At 40.9% G+C, this 24,299-nt stretch overlaps 1 protein-coding gene and 1 pseudogene across 2 annotated transcripts; both read left to right on the plus strand.

Annotated features, from left to right (window-relative positions):
* Positions 1–1,931: 1,931 nt before the first annotated feature.
* On the plus strand, positions 1,932–20,714 carry LOC141566941 (uncharacterized). 2 transcript variants are annotated; one of them, XM_019749894.3, is made up of 5 exons: positions 1,932–2,702; positions 3,779–3,831; positions 12,229–12,352; positions 12,673–12,768; positions 18,030–20,714. In XM_019749894.3, exons 2-5 carry the CDS (start codon positions 3,823–3,825, stop codon positions 19,469–19,471), a joined length of 1,671 nt encoding a protein of 556 aa, XP_019605453.2. In that variant the 5' UTR covers positions 1,932–2,702; positions 3,779–3,822; the 3' UTR covers positions 19,472–20,714. The 2 variants fall into 2 exon arrangements, with proteins under 2 accessions (XP_019605453.2, XP_088656792.1); XM_088800666.1 differs by having other exon boundaries at positions 1,948–2,702; positions 12,208–12,352.
* A 753-nt stretch (positions 20,715–21,467) lies between these two features.
* Positions 21,468–24,098, plus strand: LOC109457211 (apelin receptor early endogenous ligand pseudogene; annotated as a pseudogene).
* The last annotated feature ends 201 nt before the right edge of the window (positions 24,099–24,299 follow it).

The following is a 24,299-nucleotide window of genomic DNA, read 5'->3' on the forward strand; positions in this document are numbered from 1 at the left end:
ATACTTCTTGAACATTTTGTGCTCCTTGCACCACTGAACGGGGAGGGGTAGGGGGAGTTAATCTATTGACTTTTCCAGCTTCTATCAGCTACCTGTATTCCTTGGCTCATGGCACCTTATTCCATCTTCAGAGTACATCATTCCAACCTCTCCTTCTGTCTTCACATCTCCTCTCTGACTGATCCTCTTGTCTTCCTCTTACAGGGACTTCATGATTACATTAGGCCTACTCAGGTATTCCAAGATAATCTCATCTCAAAAGCTCCTTAATTTAAGTATATCTGCAAAGTCTCATTTAGCCATGTAAAATAACATAGTCATACACAGGTCCTGGGGATTAGGACTTGGACATCTTGGGAGGGGGGAAGCATTGTTCTGTCTACCAATTATCCTACTGGCATCATTTAATATATGTTTTTTCTTTTTTCTCCTTTAATTTGTTCATGCAATGCATTTTGTCACTGGATTTCTTAATGTTCTTCCATTAAGGAATCTTTGACAAATTCACTGTACAAATTGTATACTACATTGTTGAAATCATCCTTTTATTTGAAATTTTTGCATCTATAATCAATCACAAATGTTAAAGTAATTAAGCAAGGAGGCCATCAAATTGAGGTGGCTCTAATGCCTTGGTTCCATACATAAGCAAACCAAAATCTAACCCAGTCAATGACTCAAATTGGAGAAAATAAAACTTAAGAACATCCAGTCACAAACAGCCAACTTAGCTTTTCCAAACAAGGCAAGTGCTTAAGTTATCACCAAATAATTACTTTGCTTTGCTTCTCAGTCTTCTCCATAAACATCTCTCCGCAGAAATCCCTCCAGTAGCTCGTTTGTGGATCACTCCTAACCCCTTCAGTTTAACTCTGCCTGACTCAAATCTCTGTATGTTCAGATAAACTCTTGAAAATTGTAACATGCCTCAGTTTATCTTTTAACACAAATGATACTTTTCTTTTGGCCTGTCTTTATCAGATTTTATACTCGTTAGACAAAATTAATTAGAGAGCATTCCATCTTTTCCTAGGATCTGAATAAATTGCATAATCATTATTAGTGCAAAAATTAGCTAAAACTCAGTTATAACCACATACAATCTTTAAAATAGTACACATTTTAAAATACGTTTAAATTTTATTATGGTTATTGTTCTGTTCAAGTTTTCTACTCCTTACTAGAAGTTAATAATTTAAATTTTACTAGAAAATCTACAATTACCTCTATTGTGGTTATAGAGTTGAACAGTTGAATATAACAGCCTCAAAATTCTTTTAAACTGTATGTCTGTGGTTTAACCCCTGATTTCTAAGGTTTTTGTTTTGATTTAATTTTTTGTTTTGTTTTGTTGTTATCAATATTGTTTTTCATTTATCTTTTAGAACCAAATTGTGAATTTTTAAAAATCTGGTCCACTTTTTTGTTTTCTAGCGCATCAGTTTCAGAGTCTATATTTACTCATTTTATATTTAACGTAATTTAATAAGTAATCTTTCATAAGAAGGACATACTAATGGCCAAAATATAAGAGAATACCCTTAAAGTCCAAAGAAAAAATATCACAATTATACTCCTAGAAATTAACTACTGTTAACAAATGTTAGCGTAGCTTTCCAGATATCTTATCAAGTGTATTTATGTACTGATAAAAAGTTTGAAAACAGTATTACGTGGCGTATGATGTTTAATATTGGTACTCCCTTATTTCCACTCGGGACCCAGGGTTGTCCTCCTTCAACCCCCGGTCCCTTCTTAGACTCCCCGGACCAGACTCAAGACTGTCAACCTTCAGTCTCTACTCCGTCCCATTCCCTACTCTCAAAGCTGGGACTACATTTCCCGGAAGCCTCCAGGGTGGACCCAGCGCTACCCCTTGTCCCTGTGGCCCCCGCCGCCGGAATTTTGCTGAAAAGCCCGGACTTCTGACTGCAGCGTTACGGTGTTCCTGACTGAGGGCGAACGCTTCCCGGCGGCGCCCGGGACGGAGGAATGAATAATTCTCAGCCGAAAGTTGAGCACTTCGCTGGACCAGGATTGCGAGGCGCCAAGGGCTGCACCGCTCAGGTGCCGGAGGACTCCTAGTTCGCGGTGTGGCGGGAAGTCGTCCAGGTCTCCTGGTCCCGCGCTGAGAGCGCGGCTCCTTGTGGAAAGAACTCTGTGGACATTCTGCTTCCTGGCTTTTAACTATAGTTCTTAGAGGTCTCTGCGCGTCTCCCAGTTTGGGGCGAGGACTGTTGCAGACGGGTTAGCTTTGGGTACTCGGGACATCCTGGTAGAGGACGCCCTGCCCTTTCCCCAGCTGTGGGCTACATATCTCAGAGGCCTCCACGGTCTACAACCTGTTCTTACCCCTCAGCAGCCACCTATTGCTCCCTGGACCTGTCACCTCGCCCAGGTCTTCGGAGGATGCTCAGGCGCGCTGGGTGATCAGCACGGACTTTGGCTGAAGGCCGGCAATACGACGCGACCGGACGGAGAAGACTGTTGTGTCGGCCAGGCTCTCGCTGGATTTGTCCTCCTCTGGACTACATTTCCCTGAGAGCTCCGCGACCTGTGCCACTTCCAGCCGGAGTTGGCTGGCCCTTGTTGAGTCGGAGGGAGCTCGGACGCAAAGGGTCAGCGCGTCCCGGGAAGCGTAGCTCACTGGTTTGGGGCGGATTCGATCAGAGTGGAGTGCGCCGACCCGGGAGAAGTGGACGGTGAGGACCCCCGACGCCTGGACTGTCTGAGTCTTAAATATGGGTGGCTGTTGGGCACGTCCTGGCTGCGCGCCCACGCTTGAAAAATAAAGGACGACCGGGAGGGTGGGGGTGTCGAGGCCGCGTGTCCTGCCTGGGGGGACGGGGAGTCAGCGCGCTTCTATCTGGGGTGGGTGTGGTTTCAGGGTGGCGTGGGAGCAGACTGGAGGTGTATGAAGATCACGGGTATCGCAGCTGTGTGTCCTCCTGGCTGGGCCGGGGACGTGGACTGTGCGCCCAACGTCCAGTGCTGGATGGCGGGTGCCTGCGGGCCGTGGTGGGTGCTATCCAGGCGGGACTCTGTGGGCCTGTGTGTGAGAGCCCCACGTGGCCGCGCAGCCGTCTCTGCCTTCGGGGTTAGAATTGGGAAGGGCACCCTCTTTGTACATTCTTGGTAGACGCGGGGTGGGGTTGGCGCGTGGATGGGTGTGGGGCGTCTGCCTCAGACCCCGACTGTGTTTTGAGTCTTTGTAGTTCCCTTTGCCCTCCCGAGCCTAGCGGAAACGGACAAACCGCCAACCGCCGCCATTCGCTCTCTAGCACTACGAATGGCGTTCGCCCGGAGGCTATTTCTGCTGTCCAGCGGGTTTTTAGAGCTTGGGGCTGGGAGCCCCTCCTACTTCTACTTTTTCTTCTTTCACCCTATGGTCGCAGGAGATCCAGTCCCATAGAGAACAGAGGCGGAGCTCTGACAGATGGATCCACTTAGGCTGTGTCTTGGAGCCACAGATTCAGGCTCAGTTTAAGAGACTGGGCGTGAAAGAACTTTTATGGAATTCTTTCAGGCTTTTATGGAGGACGGAGGCCACAGTCTGAGATTCTATCCCAGGACTCCCAGAGGGGCCCCTAGGGTCACCTGCTCTTCTTTGTGATGATGGAAGAGGATGGCGGGAGTCGCAGGCTTCTTCGGCTTTGGGCTCCCTCTTAGCTCCTGGGGTGGGGCAGGGATTTGTTCTGACCTGGCCCCCTCCGTGCTCCAGGGAAGGACCGTTGTCTCCTAGTTTTTACATCTTTTTTCACCTTTTCTGTTGTCTAAGAATCCAGAAGAGGAGGAGAGAAGAGCCACAGTGCATCAAAAGTCATGGCGGAGGTAAGTTGTCAGTGGCACTTTCTTCTTGGAAAGGGCTTCTTGGTTTTCATAATGCTATCCTATTTCAGGATTCTATCCAAAATATTTACAGTAGTGATTTGGAGAAAGGAGAAGAGAGGAGGAAACTACATTTATGGAGCAGTGTTCCTAAACCAGACAGGAGCCTAAACCAGGGCTTTCTGCTTTGTATACGTTGTCTCATCTGATCTAGAATTTATTTCCCTGGATTTTGTTCATTCCCAGAAACATCTTGACAGAATGTGCCTCAGTGATTTGGCAGGGAAGTTAAAGAACAGACTAAGGTTACTGACTTCAGTCTAATTTCTAATAACCTGGGGCGTCTTGCCTGCCCTCGTGAGGTCTAGATATGTTTTCCCCAAGATAGAAATAATAATTTCTCTTTCTAATGATTAAAGTAATATAGAGTTCTTGCAAAAATTTCAAAACTTGAGAAGGTTATTAAAGTTTGTCACCCATGGTCCCACCATCTAGAGGTAGTCACTATTAATATTTTCAAATTATTTTGTCTGCATATATGTTTAGGTATGTAATTTGTTTTCACAATGGGATCATGTTACTGATACAAGCAACTAACTTACTGTGTGTTTGCTGTAAGCCAGTTGTAGTTTGAAATTCTTTACGTGTATTACCTATCTTGTTGAATCCACATAACAACCCTATAAGACAGGTGTGATTATATTTTGTTAATTCTATGATACACTTCTTTTATCACATTTTAAATTATCTGAAATCAGGATGGGTTTTACAATTTCTGGTAAGTCATAGTTTCATTAATGGCATTTTTTTCTTTCCTGATATATAGTGGTGGCTTTACAACCACTGGCATCTCAGAATTGATGAAATGTGCCAGTATTCTAAGTTGACAGATGAGGAAATGGATTCTATTAAGCCACTTGCCCCAATATTACATATTAATAAATGGTACAACTGGAATTTCTAAATTACCTACTGGTTTCCTTTTCCCACTTGTCAAAGAGTGTTATCTTCTTGATTTATTTTAAACAAATTTATATGTTAAGCATATTTTCTCTTTGTCATTTATAAGCTGTTTTAAAAATATTTTTCACAATCTATGTTATCTGTTTTTTTAGATTTCAGAGTTTTCCGGAACAGTTTTCTTCCATTTATGTACTGCCAGAAGGTTTTCCCTACTATAAGAATAAAAAAGTCACTCATTTTCCAAAAGTACTTTTGACTTTTGTCCAAACAATTTAATCTTTAAGGTATCTGGTGTGAGATATGACCAGAGAATGTTGGTTGTAAAATTCCTAATTTGGGGTATTTATTTAGACTTTTTTTTTCCATGACTTTGGCATAAACAATTTTAAAGAATGGCATGCTATTTATAGTATGTTCAGGGTTATTTTCCTAGATGTGTCTGAGTGTGGCTCTTCATTAATTCTGGCCAGTCAGTTCTCAAGAATTCCTTTCTTTCTGAAGACTAAGAAATATTCTTTGTATTCAGGATTAATCTGTTTCTTCGTTTATATTTGACTTTTCTTCTGAATTCTATGAGAATTTGAATTTATCTTCCCATTCCCGTCCCGGCCAGAACCTTCCTAAGATTCTAGAAGAGGTCAACACCCTCCCCATTCATTCTCAGCATGTTTTGGTAAAGAAGTAACTCCAGCTCCTCTTGCCCTTCAACCCTGACTATCCATTTCTCCCTCTATGTCCTCTTCCCCTTGGAGTGGTGATTGTCTTTTCTCTGTGTTAATGAGAGGCTATGCACTATTATAAAAGGGTAAAGCCTTACCCCATTTCTGCTATTTATTAGCTCTGTGACCATGGGCTTCCTCATAACTTCCTCTCTATAATGTGATCTACAAGGTTTGGGGAGTATGATGGTAATGGAAATTCACCTGAATGTGTACCTGAACTGGCAACCTGGAGGCCCCCCAACTCCTACCTCCTGGTCTTCCCAACATTCAGTGAGGTGCCAAACGTTATTACTTCTGTCTCCTTTCTGCCCTACAACCTTGCTCCATTGTCTATGTGCCAGATCAGACCTCTGTGGGAATGGATAGCACACTGACCTTGTAAGAGGGCTCCCTGGCTCTGCTTTTACTCCTTGCCAATAAAATAGTCCAGTCACATAACTTCTTTTATTCAGTGAATCCCTGTTACTTTCAGGATAAAGCTCCAACTCTCTCACGTTCATTGTACAAGGTGTGACAATTAAGTTTGTGAACTTGTTGCAATGATGTTACTAACCTTTTTTAATATCAGAGGGATTATTCATTACGAATTTATACCAACTGGACAAACAGCTAACCAAGATTACTATTTGGAATTGCTGAAAAGGCTGCGTGAAAAAGTTAGACGACCTGAACTTTTCACCAACGTTTCATGGCCCTTGCATCACAACAGTATACCAGCTCACATGGCACTGTCTGTGAGGGAGTTTTTAGCCAGTAAACAAACAACTGTATTGGAACACCTTCCCTGTTCACCTGATCTGGCTCCCAATGACTTCTTTCTTTACCCGAAGATAAAGGAAATATTGAAAGGAAGACATTTTGATGACATTCAGGACATCAAGGGTAATATGATGACAGCTCTGCCATATGGCCATTCCAGAAAAAGTGTTCCAGAATTGCTTTGAAAGGTGGACTGGGCGCTGGGGTTGGTGCATAGCTTCCCAAGGGGAGTACTTGGAAGGTAACCATAGTGACAGTCAGCAATGAGGTATGTAGTACTTTTCCTAGGATAAGTTCATGAACTTAATTGTCAGACCTCATAAACCAGTAAATTTCTTAACTTAGAAATTTTAACTTAGTTTCTCAACTTACCAGTGTCTAAAACTAAAGGACACTTATATGCTCTCACTGAATAGACTAGTATAAGAAACTAGGATATTCCAACTGATCAAACAGCTTATATTGTTGTCAGATATTTTTCCTCCATCATTTTTTTAACCCATAAACATTTTTATTATTTTATGTATTTGAAAGTTAGCTTATGTTACCCACATATTTACTACCACTTTCTTCATTCACCATTCTTATATCTCAAACTCTCTACCTGGGATGATTTTCCTTCAGATGGAAGTACATAGACACACTTTGGTGACTATCTGGAGTTTCTTTTTGTTTTTTGAAAATGTCTTTATTTGATCTTATTTGTGAAAGATAATTTTCTTTGCGCTGACTGAGATATTCTGCTGTCTTCTGGTTTACATTGTTGCTAGTCATCTGTCTAGCAGACTATTATTCTTTTGCAGACCATCTGTCTTTAGTTTCAAATTGCTTTTAACATATGCTATTTGTTTTTAATGCTCTGCAGTTTTGATATGATTGTCTAGGATTTCTTTTTATTTATATTCTTTTTGAGACTCACTGGGCTTCTGAATAATGCTTTGTTTGCCAGTTCTGAAAATTTCTGTCATTATGTCTTCATTTACTGCCTTTTCTCAGTTTTCTTTTCCTTCCTTCCAGAACTCTAGTTTGATATCTCTTAAACCTTCTCACTTTATTTCTTAACTTCTCTTATACTTTTCCACATTGTCTGTCGTGATAGCGTTCTGCATAATCTATATTTATATCTTTCAGTCAAGTAATTTTTCTCTTCAGAGATATTTATTCCAGCCATTGTATAACTTAAAGAATTATGTGTTTTATTCTAGAAGTTTGAATTATTTTTAATTGGGGAATATTGGGGAACTGTGTTTTTCCAGGACCCATCAGCTCCAAGTCAAGTTGTTGTTTTCAGTCTAGTTGTGGAGGGTGCAGCTCACTGGCCCATGTGGGAATCAAACTGGTGACCTTGGTGTTATGAGCACTGCACTCTAACCACCGAGCCAACCCGCCACCCAGTTTGGTTTTATTTTCCCCCCACTCCAGTTCAAGCCGTTGTTTCTCACTCTAGTTGTGTAGGACACAGCTCCCTGGCCCATGCTGGTATTATGAGTCTTGCCAAGGCTCCCCCCGGCTGAGGCAGTCTGTCGCCAGTTGTCGGTTGGCCGCTCACAGCAGTTCACGGCAGCTCTTGCCGCCTGCCGACCACTCACAATGCTGCCCACCATTCACACTGGCTGCCAGCTGCTCATGGCAGAACATGGTGGCCCACGGCAGCCCTCAGCAGCTCACGCCAATCCTCAGCTGCTCACGGCAGCCCAGCTCCAGGGAGAGCCGTTGTTCACAATCTTAGCTGTAAAGGGCACAGCTCACTGGCCCATGTGGGAATCTAACTGGCAACCTTCGGAGTTAGGAGCATGGAGCTCCAACCGCCTGAGCCACCAGGCCGGCCCCCATATTGTGTTATTTTTGACTCTTGGGTGATTTTCCTTGGAATTTTACCCATGGATTCTTGAGTCATGGTTGAAGGTTTTTCCTCTAGAATAGGACTGTTTGCTTCTGGCAACAGTAGTGCCAACCCAGAACCACCTTAAAGTAGATTCATAAATGGCAAGTTTTTTAGCTTCACCTTAGTAATGTGAATGTAAGCCACAGACATGTGGGAGGGCTGAGTTGTGGTAACAGTTCCTCAGGGGAGAATGTTTCCCTTCCACCAACTGCCAGGGTTCAAGTCAGGCCATCTTCCTTGTAGCCCTGAGAATAGGAGTGCTACTTCTTCCATGGACAAACTTACAGCCATCTCCAGTGTAAGTGGCATTTTCATTAGATCCCAGATACAGATCATGCATTAGTCACAGAAGAATCTTCTCTGCTCACCAATTGTGCCAGGCTTACTCATCTCTCTAGACTTCCCAGCTGTTTGCCTTTTCTGCACCCTGCTCTGGGCCAATCCAACAATCCTGGACCATAACAAAAGCAAAGGGAATAGGCCGAGCAGGAGGGTGCCTGCTTAGTAAAGTCTGACACTGTACACTGAGAATCTGGAGAACAAGCATCTCCCTGTCTCAGACCAGCCTTTGATTTTTGAGTAGTTAAGTAACTGTCTGGTGCCATGCAGCCAGCAAATCATGGGACTGGGATTCACACACAGGCAATCTGGCCCTAAAGTTGTGTTCTTTGTCACAATACTATACAGCTTCATAAATGGTTGCCATAGTATCCTCAGTTTACATTAGAATGATCTCAGAATTACATAAAATTTTCATTGTTGTGTAAAGCTGTCAATATTCTAGTGGATTGGTGGCATGTTTCCCTCTATTTCCACTGGAATACCCTTAATCTAGGAATTACTCAACGTTAATTGAACTATGTGCTGGTGATTGGTTATATTATGGTGAGTGAAATAAGTATTATGCTAGTTCTAGGAGAAATTATACCAATAGATAAACTGATGAACAAATATGTAATTCCAGAATTGAAGACAAGATTATAAGGGTAAAGAACAGAGTACTTGACAGAAAAATTAAGATATTTAGGATGAGAGAAGCTGGCCATGCCAAGATCTTGGAGCAGAGCATTTATGGGAGATGAAACATTTCCTGAAAGGGTCTAAGATAAGCAAGTAGTTAGCATGATATAGGAGTCAAATGGAGGCCAGTATCGTGGGTGCACGGCGAGTGAAGGTGAGAGCACCTTAAAATGAAGGTGAATTTGGTGCTGACGCCCTGGGTTCTTGTAGTCTTCCAGGATGGAAACAAGGAGAGATCGCCAGAGACCATTATAGACAAAGAGAAAGTTTTATTAAGCTTGTGCACAAGAAAACCTACACCATGAAAAGGAAGAAACAGGTTATTCCCTGAGGGAAGCTGGGACAGGGTTTCTAAAGGGAGCTAGGCTGGGGGAAAAGCTATGTATGTCTAGGCATGTAAAGGCAGAGGTTTCTTGTCACCTGAGCAGTATGGCTACTTGTTTTCTCATGTGTGGCATGTCTCATTAGCATGTTAAATCCCCGCCCCTGAGTGTGATTTTTAGCATTATAATGAAGAAAAGGTCACACAGGGGCTCTTTTGAGCCTGACTTTGGCTTAATGCTGATTAGTCTCCCTAGGGCAGGTGTGCTTGGGGAATTTATCTAAGTATTAGCAGCTATTTATTCAACTCCACTGACTGGACAGCAGGAAGTTGCCTCCCTGTCTCTTAACCCCCTGAGAGATTTTATCCTCCTTAATAGTAAGAGATACAGGCTGACAGTCTCTTCTTCTGAAGCTACTTCATGCTGACAGAGGGGCATTGTCGGGACCCTGAACCTGGGAGGAATAAAAATCTCTCACAGCTTGATAAGGGGTCGGTATGATATTGAGTCTGGTGACTCCGTTTTTGGGACTGGCTGGGACCCCGGCATGACCATCAGCTTTACATGATACTGTCGAAGCCTGGAAGATACAAACTTAACAAGAAGATTAAAGAGGCAAGGGCCAAAAAGTAATAAAAGTAAGATAGCTGCCAGGTCCCAGGACGGGAAAGAGCCAAGTGATATTTGGTACGTACCCCTTAAAGGAGTCCCATATAGTTTGAGTGGTGGAGTTATTAAGATTGTGTAGCCTTTTGGCCTGGTCTAGAATCTTCTTTGTGTTTTCTTTAATCTGTCCACTGGTATTTACATACAGGGTTGGACAATTAAGTTGGCGAAATCATCCTAGAAAAAGTGCTACATACCTCATTGCTGAATATCACTACAGTCACCTTCAAAGCACTCCCCTTGGGAAGCTATGCACTGACCCCAGTGCCTAGTCCACCCTTCAAAGCAATTTTGGAACTCTTTCTGGAATGGCCATCAGAGCTGTCGTCGTATTACCCTTGATGTCCTGAATGTCATCAAAATGTCTTCCTTTCAATATTTCCTTTATCTTCAGGTAAAGAAAGAAGTCATTGGGGGCGAGATCAGGTGAGTAGGGAGGGTGTTCCAATACTGTTATTTGTTTACTGGCTAAAAACTTCCTCACTGACAGTGCCGTGTGAGCTGGTGCATTGTCATGATACAAGGGCCATGAATTGTTGGCGAAAAGTTCAGGTCGTCTAACTTTTTCACACAGCCTTTTCAGCTCTTCTAAATAGTAAACTTGGTTAACTTGTTGTCCAGTTGGTACAAATTCATAATGAATAATCCCTCTGATATCAAAACAGGTTAGCAACAGTGGTTCAACAGTTCGTGAACTTAATTGTCAGACCTTATATGTATGTGGATTTCTATTTCTCCTCTTTCATTGAATGCATTTTTCATTTTGGAAGATTTAAACAGTGGATTTCTTTTTCCTGAAAATTCCTACTTCCCTGAGCCCCTCAAGGAACTTGCTCGCCAATTCTTCCCATTCCAGTGAATGATGCTCCCAGAGGCTGCTATCCCATAAGTATCCCTCTGTGCTCCAAGTGTTTAGGATTCATTTTGCAAACCACTTAGCATTTCTTAAGTGCATATCCTTCCACCAGGAGTACTGATGGAGTGGGGTAACCAACCCTTGTTGGAAATTGTATACCTGTTTTGTTAGAGCTGTGATTTGATGAAGTGGAGATGAGTGGTTAAGTGGGATCCCATGTTGCAAACTTGGGTTTTTCAATTAGACAAGAAGGTAATTGTTGATTTGTCGCAGTCTCAGTATTTGCCCATATCTCTAGCTCTCTGAGATTTTTAGTACTTGGGATATGATAGATTCAGTGCATGGAGTTAAGTGTTATTCCAAGGAATCAGTGACAGATAGACACCAATAAGTGAGTCCATTTTGATCTTGTGTATTGTATGTTCTTCTTGGGTCACATCAGTGTGAGTCTAGATCTTCCTCCATCAGTTCTGGTAGCTCAAGAACAAGGAGTGTATATAGTTAGGGAAAATTTATGGTAATAGGAACAGTATAGCCAGATGTATAAAGAGCCGGGTTGTTGAAGAGTAATGACTCTCATAACTGCAAAAGAATCTTAGAGAACTTGTCCCATCTAGTACCCCAAAATAAGAACATTGAATACATAAGATGGGGTATCGTATAACCAGGAAAAATGCAGTCTATTTTAGAATTTTTGGTGACACGAAAAGTGATTAGGATTACTATTCTGGCATAATTTATAAGCCCGAGTTTTTAAGAAATTGTTAAATCACAAAGTTATATTTAAATCCTTTTTTCAGAAAAAGAAATTTTATAAGATACTTTTGAATGATTGAGACTTTTTTTAAAACCTTCTTTATTGGGAAGGGGATGATTGCAAGTGGTGTACGCTGTGGACTTGAATGCATAGTCTTATTTAATTGGGAAACACAGTTATCTGGCCTTTGTTTGCTTCCACACCTTAGTGGATAATGAAAGAGGATAATACCAATAGGTTACATCTGTAGTTGCAGGAATGTTTAAGAACAATGTGTGCACCAAGAATGATGCGTGCTCTGATCTCTCTTGTTCCCCCACTGACCCATCCATGTTGAAGGGTCAAGCACAGCCTGTTTTCCCAATGGTGTTCCTCTACTGTGCCTTTTAGTCCATTGTAAAGATTTAGCCCATTAATTTCACAAGTAGTATATTTATTTGTGATTTCAGGGCTTGAAGTTCAAAGATGTGGCCATCTATTTCTCCCAGAATGAGTGGGAATGCTTACATTCTGCTCAGAAGGATTTGTACCGAGATACAATGTTGGAGAATTATAACAACCTGATCTCACTGGGTAAGTTCATCTGCCCCTCAAAATTCAGAATTGGCCTTCTCGAATTTTTATGTTCTTTGTTATGAATTTCTTGGGAGTACTTTTTCAAGTGCCTGGCTGAAGTTATGATTCTTGCTTATCAAAGAGTAGTTAGTTTCTGGTGAAGTTAGAAATTGGCTGTTCCATTGTGCAACTCTATCCTTTTCATTCCTCTGACCTTAACTTCTTCCGCTGACCCTTAGTCTACTTACTCCTCTTTGTTGATAATCATGAACTGATTTTAATTCGGGGATACTCACAATAAATATAACTTCATCCCTTTTTTTTTTTTTCTTGAGCAGGACTTTCTGAGTCTAAGCCAGATGTGATCTCCTTATTGGAGCAAGGGAAGGAGCCTTGGATGGTTGAAAGGAAGGAGACAAAAGAATGGTTCCCAGGTGAGTGATGGTGACTCGTAGGGGATAGGCCATGGCAGGTGGTCACCCAGCTAGCCTGTGAGAGGGTAGCACTTCTAAGATGTCGGTAGGAAAGCTCCCTGAAAAGGCCTGAGATCTGGAAAAGAAAGTAAGGATGTTTCAGCATGAGGCCTCCAATTTTTACTCCACTTGCCACTCTTTTGCTATCCTGTCTCATATTTCCCTCTGGTTTCACAAAGGAAGTACCTTCCTCCTTCGCAGGAGAGAGCCATTTTCCCTGTACTTAGGGTCCAGTTTTGTCCTGAGTTTTTAAAATAGCTCTATTGAGATATAATTCACTTATTGGAAAATTCACTTATTTAAAGTATACAGTTCATTGGTTTTTAGTATATTCACAAATGAGTTTTGCAACCGGGCATCAGTCTAATTTGAGAATATTTTCATCACCCCAAATGAAACCCCATACCTGTTAGCAGTCACTACCCACACTCACCCCTAGGTAGCCACTAATCTACTTAAAATCCTTTTTATTTCTGTAAAGTTGGTAGTAATATCTCCTCTTTCATTCCTGATATTAGTATGAGTCTTCTCTCTTTTTTTCCTGGTCAGTCTAGCTAAAGGTTTATCAGTTTTGTTGAGCTTTTCAAAGAACAAAATTATAGTTATGTTGATTTTCTCTATTTTTCTTTGTCTATTTTGTTCATCTCCCCCTAATCTTTATTTCCTTCCTTCTGGTATCTTTGATTTTAGTTTGCTCTTCCGTGTCTAGTTCCTTAAGGTAAACAATTAGTTTATTGATTTGAGATCTTTCTTTGTTTTTAATATAGGCATTTTAATCTGTTAATTTCCCTTTTAAGATCTGTTTTAACGGTATTACATAAGTTTTGGTATATTGAGTTTTCCTTTTATCTAACTCAAAAGTTTATTTTCCAATTTTTCTTGTCATTTTTTTCTTTGCCCCAGTATTTATTTAAAAGTATATTATTTTCTCTTGTTGATCTTCTGGCTAATTGATCTATCCATTATTGAAAGTAGATCATTGAATTATTGAATTGTCTGTTTTTCCCTTCATCTCTATTAGTTTTTGCTTCATGTATTTTGGGACTCTGTTATTAGGTGCATCTATGCTTATGACATAATTTCCTGAGATTGACGCTCTTATAAAAATGCCCTTTTTCTCTTTAGGACACTTGGCAGCCATTCAAGGGTTTTAAACAATGTAGGGACATGATTAGATTGTATTTCTAAGACCTCTCTCTGGCTGTCCTATAGAGATTAAATCAGAGGATTCATGAGTGAAAATGGTGAAATTCAGGCTGTTTTGGAGGTCCAGATGATTTGGCCTTGTGCTAGAATGAGACCATGGAGTAGGGAAAGTGGGGAGACTGAAGATCGATTTAGGGGAATGGTTCTTGAGCACTGAGGAGTGGTTGTAAGGGATAGGAACAATGGGAACGTCCTTGATGGATATTACTTTTTTATTTGAGCATTTCTTTAAGTACATATTTTGATTCCAGTTATGCTTTTTGCAGTTTTCCTTTTCTACCCGATTGTTTTTAAAAAATATTTAAAATAGCATCATCTTCTGACATCTGATATCTGAAACTTTCCAATAACATAAAAAAAGCCAGCATCATGTTAGCAGTCATTATGTAGACCTTGCTTAGTGCCCTGCTCCCAAGGACAGCCTTACAGCTATCTGCAGTGTAAGTGGCGTTTTCAGTAGATCCCAGATACAGATCATGCATTAGTCACAGAAGAATCTTCTCTGCTCACCAATTGTGCTAGGCTTACTCATCTCTCTAGACTTCCCAGCTGTTTGCCTTTTCTGCACCCTGCTCTGGGCCAATCCAACAATCCTGGACCATAACAAAAGCAAAGGGAATAGGCCGAGCAGCAGAATACCTGTGTAAAGCTCTGACACCGTACACTGAGCATCTGGAGAACAAACATCTCCCTGTCTCAGACCAGCCTTTGATTTTTGAGTACCGTGTTCCCTCGAAAATAAGACCTAGACAGAAAATCAGCTCTAATGTGCCTTTTGGAGCAAAAATTAATATAAGACCTGGTATTATATTATATTATACCCAGTCTTATAGTAAAATAAGACCTGTTATATTATATTATATTATATTATATTATATTATATTATATTATATTATATTATATTATATTATATATTATATTATATTATATTATAGACCTGGTCTTATATTAATTTTTGCTCTAAAAGACTCATTAGAGCTGATTGTCTGGCTAGGTCTTATTTTCAGGGAAATACGGTAGTTAAGTAATTGTCTGGCATCATGGGACTGGGATTCATATGCAGACATCTTACCCTAAAGTTGTGTTCTTTTTTTTTTTTTCTCCCCCTTCCACCTCCCGCCCCCCACTCCGGTTCAAGCGGTTGTTTCTTAGTCTAGTTGTGTATGACCCAGTTCCCTGGCCCATGCTGGTATTATGAGCTTTGCGCTCCCCCCTGGCTGAGGCAGTCAGTCAGCATCGTCAGCTGGCCACTCACAGTAGCTCACAGCTGCTCACGCTGGCCACTGGCCACTCATGTCGGCATACGGTATCCCATGGCAGCACACAGTAGCCCACCGCAGCACAAGGTAGCCCATGGCAACACACGGTAGCACGGGGCTGCACGGCAGCCCAGCTCCAGGGAGAGCTGTTGTTCACAATCTTAGCTGTAGAGGGTGCAGCTCACTGGCCCATGTGGGAATCGAACCGGCAGCCTTCGGCATTAGGAGCTAGGAGCACGGAGCTCCAACTGCTTGAGCCACCGGGCCGGCCCTAAAGTTGTGTTCTTTGTCACAACATCATACAACCTCATAAATGGTTGCCATAGTATCCTCAGTTTTCATTAGAATATTCTCAGAATTACATAAAATTTTCATTGTTGTGTAAAGCTGCCAATATTCTAGGAGGCTGGTGCAGACACATGTACAGATGCACTCGAGCGCCAGCTTGCTTGTGCATTCCTGTTATGTGCACGGGCAGTGATGTAGGGAGAGCATACTGAAGTTGGGAGCTGACACCTCCAGCACCTGTTAAATAATTAAAAGCATGAAGTGATTACCTGATTCTTAAGTCACTTTCCTAGTTTCATTATCTTTGGTATGTTTCCTTCTGTTTCCACTGGAATACCCTTCATCTAGTAATTACTTAACATTAATTGAACTGGTGATTGGTTATGTCATGGTGACTGAAATAAGTGTTATGCTAGTTCTAGGTCACTTTGAGAGAAATTAGACTGGTGAAAAACTGATGAACTAATATGTAATTCCAGAATTGAGAAAAAGATTATGAGGGTGAAGAACAGAGTACTTGACAGAAAATTAAGATATTTAGGATGAGAGAAGATGGCCATTTCAAGATCTTGGAGCACAGCATTCATGGGACATGAAACATTTCCTGAAAGGGTCTAAGATAAGCAAGTATTTATCATGATATAGGAGTTGGATGGAGGCCAGTATAATGGGTGCACGGTGAGTGAAGGTCAGAGCACCTTAAAATGAGGGTGAAAAGGAAGCAGGGTCCAGATGATGCAGTTTTGCAGGTCTGGTAAGGAATTTTGTATTTTATTCTAAGTGCAAGCGAAATGCACCATATTTAAACAGTGAGTCCCATACTTTGAGTTGCCTCAGAACACTATAGAAGATTAATAAAAATACCAGTGGTCATTTATTCATCTAACAAATACTTACTGTATTCTGTGAAGGGCAGACAGGCAATATAGAAGTAAATGACATATACATAATATAATCTGTTGAGTTTAGAAGTGAATTATCCAGATGTTTGCAAGACAAATTGATGGATAGCTAGAGGGGTAGGTATGTGTAAAGGAAGAAGAGCCAAATGTTTATTGTAGAATCTAGATGGTGAGAATATGGGCGTTCACAGTCCAATTCTTTTAATTTTTCTGTATGTTTGAAAGTTTTCATAATAATATTGGGAAAATAGGTACAACGATGAAAGTACACTGTAAAAAAATAGAGTAAGTATGGGGCGGCCGGATGGCTCAGTTGGTTAGAACGCAAGCTCTGAACATCAGGTTTGCCAGTTTGATTCCCACATGGGCCAGTGAGCTGCGCCCTCCACAACTAGATTGAAGACAACAAGCTGCCACTGAGGCTCCAGATGGGCGGCTGGATGGCTCAGTTGCTTATAGCGCGAGCTCTCAACAACAAGGTTGCCGGTTCAATTCCTGCATGGGATGGTGGGCTAAAGATTGAAACTGAAGATTGAAAACGGCAACTGGACTTGGAGCTGAGCTGTGCGCTCCACAACTAGATTGAAGGACAACAACTTGGAGCTGATGGGTCCTGGGGAAACACATTATTCCCCAATAAAATTAAAAACAAACAAACAAAAACTAACGCATGTTTAAAAAAAAAGTGTAAGTAGTGTGATGAGGGTCTTGTATTATAAAGAGTGATCTCATAAGTTGGCATTTGAATAGAGGTCAGAATGAAGTAATTGAATGAGCCATATTGATAACTTAGGGAAGATATTTGTAGGCAGACATTCTGACATTCTGAAGGAAGGGTGGGGGGTGTGCTTGGCAAGTCTGAAGAACATCCAGTTGGTCAGGGAGCTGGAGCAGAGTCAGCTAAAGGGAGGAGATCGGCAGTGAGGTCAGAAAGATGGTAGTGCAGGACAAGTTTAGGGAAGGCCTCCTAGACCATGTAAGGACTTTGACTTCTACTCTTCATGAGAGGGAAATCCATTGGAGATTTTTGAGTAAAAAAATGACATAATCTAACTTATCTTAACAAGAACACTCTGGCTACTGTGTTGGGTATATGGAATATTAGAGGACAACAGTGGCAGTAGAGAGACCGTAAGGATAGTGTTGTGTTAATCTTAGGGAGGGATGGCTTTGGACAGGTGGTAGAGATACTGGCAGAGAAGTAGTCATAATCTGGATGTATTTTGAGGCTAGAGATGAAAGGACGTGCTGTTAGATGTAATGTCCTATTCCTTTAGATTCTCATTTAATTGGTGTTAGGTGGTTCCTGGACATCGTATTTTTAACAGGTTCCCCATCTGATTCTGATTCTCACCAGAGGTGAAGAACCACTTCCTTTGTAAGCTCTCTTCATCTTCTGTATTCTCATTACCCCTGCCCTCTTTTTTTTTTTTTTTTTTTAATTGCAGTGCAGTGTTAAGAGCTATTTATTTGCTATATTTAGTTTGTCATTTCCTACTTTACAACTTTCCTTTTTCCTACAACATGAAAGAAAATACCTTCTATTTTCTTTCCTATTATCTTACAGATTGGGAGTCCAGAAGAGAAACCAACAATTTATCTCTGAAGGAGGACAGTTATGAAATGAAAGCATTGCAACTGGAGATAACAAGATCTATAATCTCTAACATTGAGTGCTCTAGGGTCAGTGATAATAGTGCAGTCAAATGCTACTTGGAGAGACAACAGGATGGACATTTCAGACCAGCTGCAATAACCTCTGAAGAAAGGTCCACTTCCATTCCGTGTATAGTTCATAGAGTACCTCAGATAATTCATACTGGACCGAAATCATGTGACTGCAAGGAATGTAAAGAAGCTTTGAGGTACCAGTCACACCATATTCAACATGGAAGAAGTCATAATAAAGAAAAAGACTCTAAATGTGGAGAATGTGGGACAGTCTTTAATAATAGGTCAGACTTGATCAAGCATCAGAGAATTCATGAAAGCAAGACAAAAAATGAAAATAAGAAATGTGCCTTTACTTGTGACACTGAAACTACTAAACCTCAGAGCATTAATACCGGTGAGAAACCCCATAAATGTAAGGAATGTGGGAAAACCTTTCATTCTAGCTCACAACTCAGTAAACATCAAAGGACTCATATTGGTGAGAAACCCTATAAATGTAAGGAGTGTGAGAAGGCCTTTCCATCTACCTCACAACTCAACTTGCATCAGAGAATTCATACAGATGAGAAATACTATGAATGTAAAGAATGTGGCAAAGCTTTCACCCGTCCCTCACACCTTTTTCGACATCAGAGAATCCATACTGGTGAGAAGCCCCATAAATGTAAGGAATGTGGTAAAACTTTTCGTTATGACACCCAACTTAGTCTTCATCAAATACTTCATACTGGTGAAAGACGCTACGAATGTAAGGACTGTGGGAAGGCATATAGCTGTGCCTCACAACTGAGTCTACATCAAAGAATTCATACTGGTGAGAAACCTCATAAATGTAAGGAATGTGGGAAAGCTTTTATCTCTGATTCACATCTTATTCGGCATCAGAGTATTCATACTGGTGAGAAACCGTATAAATGTAAGGAATGTGGGAAGGCCTTTCGTCGTGGCTCAGAACTTACTCGACATCAGAGAGCTCACACTGGTGAGAAACCCTATAAATGTAGGGAATGTGGAATGGCCTTTACTTGTAGCACAGAACTTATTCGACATCAAAAAATTCACACTGGTGAGAGACCCCATAAATGTAAGGAGTGTGAGAAAGCTTTTATTCGAAGGTCAGAGCTTACTCATCATGAGAGAAGTCATAGTGGTGAAAAACCCTATGAGTGTAAAGAATGTGGGAAGGCCTTTGGCCGAGGCTCAGAACTTAGTCGACACCAGAAAATTCACACTGGTGAGAAACCCTATGAATGTAAGCAATGTGGGAAGGCCTTTATTCGTGGCTCACACCTCAGTCAACATCAAAGAATTCATACAGTACAGAGGAGTGAATGAAGACATGGGAAGGCTCAGAATTTAATTGTCATCTGAAATTCATACTAGTGAAATAGAAACAAAAAGACCTGTGATTATAAGAAATGTGGGAAAGCATTTGAGGATAACAACTTAAGCAATATCAGAGTTCATAGTGTGGATATAAAGTATTTCAGAGCCAGAATTTATTTGGCATTTGTAATTGATGAGAAACCTTATAAATTGTTGAGGATTGGGAGGATTTATGTGTTTTCAGAATTCATTTGAACTCAGAGTTCAGTGGGTGAAAAGTGAGAAACTCCATGAGTGTAAGGAAAGTGGGAAGGCTTAGGGCGGCAGTGGATATGTTAGAGACATTACTCCTTCAAACCTTTCTCAACATCAGAGTCATTAGCCCTTAGGGGAAATCAGAGGATTCATAATATTACTGTCATATGTATGGGACATCCATTTGCTTTAGCTAACAAATTATTCATCTGATAATTCATACTTGAGGAAGGCTACATTAAAGTTAGAATTACACCGAATTCTTTCCTGCTCAAATCTTAATATTTGCAAGCTCATTCTCTGAAATTAACCTTAACTAAATCAGTGGGAAAGGATGCAACCAATATTTAGTCTTTATTTGCCTTCACCACTATAAACTCATTTCTTATAGGGCAAATTACTTAACTGTGTCTTAATTTTTCTCATTTAGAAATTAGTAATGTTAGCACCGTATTTCTTAGTAGCATTGTGAAGATTACAGTGGTACCTCGGTTTTCAAACATCGCCATTGACAAACATTTCAGTTTACGAACACCATAAACCCAGAAGTAAATGCTTCAGTTTTTGAACACGCCTTGGAAGTCGAACATGTCATGCGGCTTCTGCTGAGTGCAAGATCCTGAGACCTAGCTGTCAGCTGTGTTTGAACATTTCAGAACTTGAACGGTCTTCCAGAACAGATTACGTTCGAAAACCGTAATTACATTATCCCTTAGACCTGTGTCTGGCTTGTATTGAAAGTGTTAGATAAGAGCTGCTTTTCTTATTACTTTTCTTTAGTTTCCTAATTGTGTATCATTAGAGGTTATACGAGAGGAAGGTCTTATGGGTTCAGTCCTCCCAGCGCCTTTCCCTTGTGCGCCCTTTACATAAGACCCCTATGTCGCTTACTGAGGCCGGAAAACTCTACTCTTTTGGTTTTAATTGTCCAACCTGGCCTGCGCCCAGAAACCCCAAAGCACTCCACCATGAACCCTAATAAAGGCATGTACCCTAAGCCCTTGCTCTCTCTCTGCACTCTGTCTTTACCTCCCATTGTGGCCCCTTGAGGTGTGCTAGATACTTCCTCCAGGACCTGTGAGTAACAAACTAATTTACCTTGTCTGTTTTTTGTGCCATGGCTCACTTCCTGGAACCTGTGCTCCACTTAACAAGTGTTAATTTGACAGGTTCATAAAAATCTAAGAAAATAGGTGCCGTATATATATGTGAAAAACTACAACACTCATGATGAGTGAAATCAAAGATCTAAATGGGGAGATAATCCAAGTTCATTAATTGAAACTCTCAATATTGTGAGGAAGTCAGTTGTTCCAGACTTGATGTACAGGTTCAACACAATCCAAATCCAAATCCCAGAAAGATATTTTATATATATCAGCACAGGTATACTAAAGCTTCTATGGAAAAGTAAAATCCTGGGCCGGCCTGGTGGCTCAGGTAGTTGGTGCGCCGTACTCCTAACACCAAGGTCGTCGATTCAATTCCCACATGGGCCAGTAAGCTGTGATGTTTACAGCTAAGATTGTGAACAACGGCTCTCCCTGGAGCTGGGCTCTTGTGAGCTGCCATGGGCTACCGAGTGTGGCCAGCTGCCATGAGCTGCTGTGAGCGGCCAACCACCACTGGCAACTGACAGCCTCGGGGGGGGGGGGGGGGGGGGGAGCGAAAGGCTCATAATACCAGCATGGACCAGGGAGCTGTGTCCTACACAACTAGACTTAGAAACAACAGCTTGAACCGGAGTGGGGGGTAGGGAGGCGGAAGAAAGGGGGGAAAATTTTTAAAAGAAAAGTAAAATCCTGAGAATAGCCAACACAGTACTAAAGAGGAAGAACAAATTTGTATGGCACACATTACACATTTTTAAGATTTAACTTATAAAACTACAATAATGAAGGAAACATGGTATTTGAGAAAGAATAGACAAATACATCAATTGAATAGAATAGGGAGCCCAGAAATGGACCTATACAAATACAGTCAACAGATCTTTGACAAAGCAGCAAAGACAATTTAAAAAAGATAGTACTGTAACAATTGGATGTATATATGAAAAAAACCTAAACACAGATTTAATAGCTTACAGAAAAAATAAAATGATCATAGATCTAAATATAAAATTTAAAACTATAACATTAAAGAAAACAGGAGAAAATATACATGACAGATTTGGTGATAAATTTTTAAATACAGCATCAGTAGTAAAATCCACAAAAGAAAACATTGATAAGTTGGACTTGATTAAAATGAAAAAGGTCTGCTCTCTGGGAATGGCCAGACGGCTCAGTTGGTTAAAGCACGAGCTTTTAACAGGGTTGCCAGTTTGATTCCCACATGGGCCAGTGAGCTGTGCCCTCCACAACTAGATTGAAGACAATGAGCTGCCAGTGGGGTGGCCCGATGGCTCGGTTAGAGCACAAGCTCTTGGCAACAAGGTTGCCCATTCAATTCCCACATGGGATGGTGGGCTGCGCCCCCTGCAACTAAGATTGAAAACGGCGACTGGACTGGGAGCTGAGCTGCACCGTCCACAACTAGATTGCAGAAGGACTGATGGGGCCTGGAAAAACACACTGTCCCCCAATATTCCCCAGTAAAAATTAAAAAAAAAAAAAAAGTCTGCTCTCTGAGATAGACTTTAAAGAGAATGAAAAGATAAGTCACAGAGTTGGAGAAAATATTTGCAAAACATCTGATCAAGAATTGTATACAGGGGCAGCCTGTTAACTCAGTTGGTTAGCGCATGATGTTTGTAACACCAGGGTTGCCGGTTCGGTCCCCGCATGGGCCAGTGTGAGCTGCGCCCTCCACAACTAGACTGAAACAATTACTTGACTTGGAGCTGATGGGTCTTGGAAAAACACACTTAAAAATAAAAGTTAAAAAAAGAAAAAGAATTGTACACAAAAAAACTCTTAAAACTCAGTAAGACCAGTAATCTTGTCTGATGTGATCATTAGCCTTTCTAGAAAAAGCAGCTGGCAATTCTCTGCGGTTTGTCATTAGAATGTGAGAAGAGCCACACGTCTTTTGCACAAGACTGTTCAAAGAAGTTTGGTTTACATTGAGAGCTATTGTTCCACTTTAGTGTGGCAGAAAAATGAGATTTCAACAATTCTTTTTTGTATTTTTTATTTTTATGATGAGTCTTCTTATTAATGGACAGACCAGCAATTTGGCAATGAGAAGAAAACTGCATAGACTCAGCTGCCATCAGAGGAGATGTATGCCTCTCCATTCACGAGTACCCTTCCCCTGAGATCTTCTCTAGCTAATGTCACCCGGTCTACAAGATGAAGAAGAGGAGTGAATGAAAGATACCCACCCACACAATAGTGTGCTTGCTCAGAAGTTCCTGTATGAAAAGGAATCATTTGGAAGCTCCTGGGATGTCTTATTAATTTCACAGGATTCTCTTCTTGTTTTCTTTTTAGAGGAAAAATAACAAATTTAAAAGCAATTACAGTCTGAAGCACAATTATTTAACTGTGTAAGAAAAATGTCTCATCTTTTCTGCACATTATAATTCTTATGTGAGTTAAAAAGAAAAATATTTTGTAATGTCTTAGAACTCTCTAATAGTAAAAAGTGCAAGAACTTAAAATTTTTCTTTGATATTCTTAAAATTCTTCAAAAATATTAAGATAACTATGTATATGTTTGAGTATTCTTTTTAAAATGCTAAATCTGAAATCAATTGCATTGACTTCGGCTTTGCAGAATTGGGAGAAAAAAATTGGTTCATTGATTATTTACATAGAGAGACTAAGAAAGAAGCTATTAGTTGTTACTAATTTTATATTATAGGTTTTAATGTTTATAAAAAATTTTATTTTGAATAATATTCATTTAAAGTTGTAAAAGAATGTTTGAAATACTAGTTGTACTTCATTTTATTTTAAAACTGAAATGTTCATTTCTGAATCTTTTTCTCATCATGCAATTACAAAAAAAAAGAGAACCCAATAAGACCAAAAAGGCCAATTTAAAAATGGGCAACAGATCTAAATAGACATATTGTCAAAGAAAATGTGCAGGTGGCAAATACACATAAAAGATGCTCAACATTGTTTTTTGTCAGGGTGACTGCTTTGGAGAAAAGGAAAAAATCAGACATTGCAGGGATTACTGGCCACAGGCTGGACTATCACTAATTCCAGGAGACCCAACACATCCCTTGGCTCACCAGCCCCATTAGGGGCATATGCAGATCAGGTCATCAAGGAAGTTTTAGGTCAGATTTGTCTCACAGTGGGCCCAGTGGGTTCCCAAACCCTCCTGTAGTTTATTTCCTCCAATCTGGAATGCGTAATTGAAATAGCCATACACAGCAACAGGCAGAATCTCCATATTGGCTCCCTGACCTGTGCAGTGAGTGCCATTATGGTGGGAAAGGCTAAGTGGAAGCCACTAGAACTGCCTCTGCCTTGAAAAATAGTAAAAAAGCCGCACCACATTCCTGGGGTAATTGCAGAGGTTACTGCCATGATTAAGGGCTTGAAAGATGCAAGAGTGTGGTGATTCCTACCACATCCCTATTCAACTTGCCTATTTGGCCTGTTCGGAAGACAAATGGATC

Source organism: Rhinolophus sinicus, chromosome 8 (assembly GCF_057876585.1).
Source record: "Rhinolophus sinicus isolate RSI-liver-muscle chromosome 8, RSI-T2T, whole genome shotgun sequence".
Taxonomy (NCBI): domain Eukaryota; kingdom Metazoa; phylum Chordata; class Mammalia; order Chiroptera; family Rhinolophidae; genus Rhinolophus; species Rhinolophus sinicus.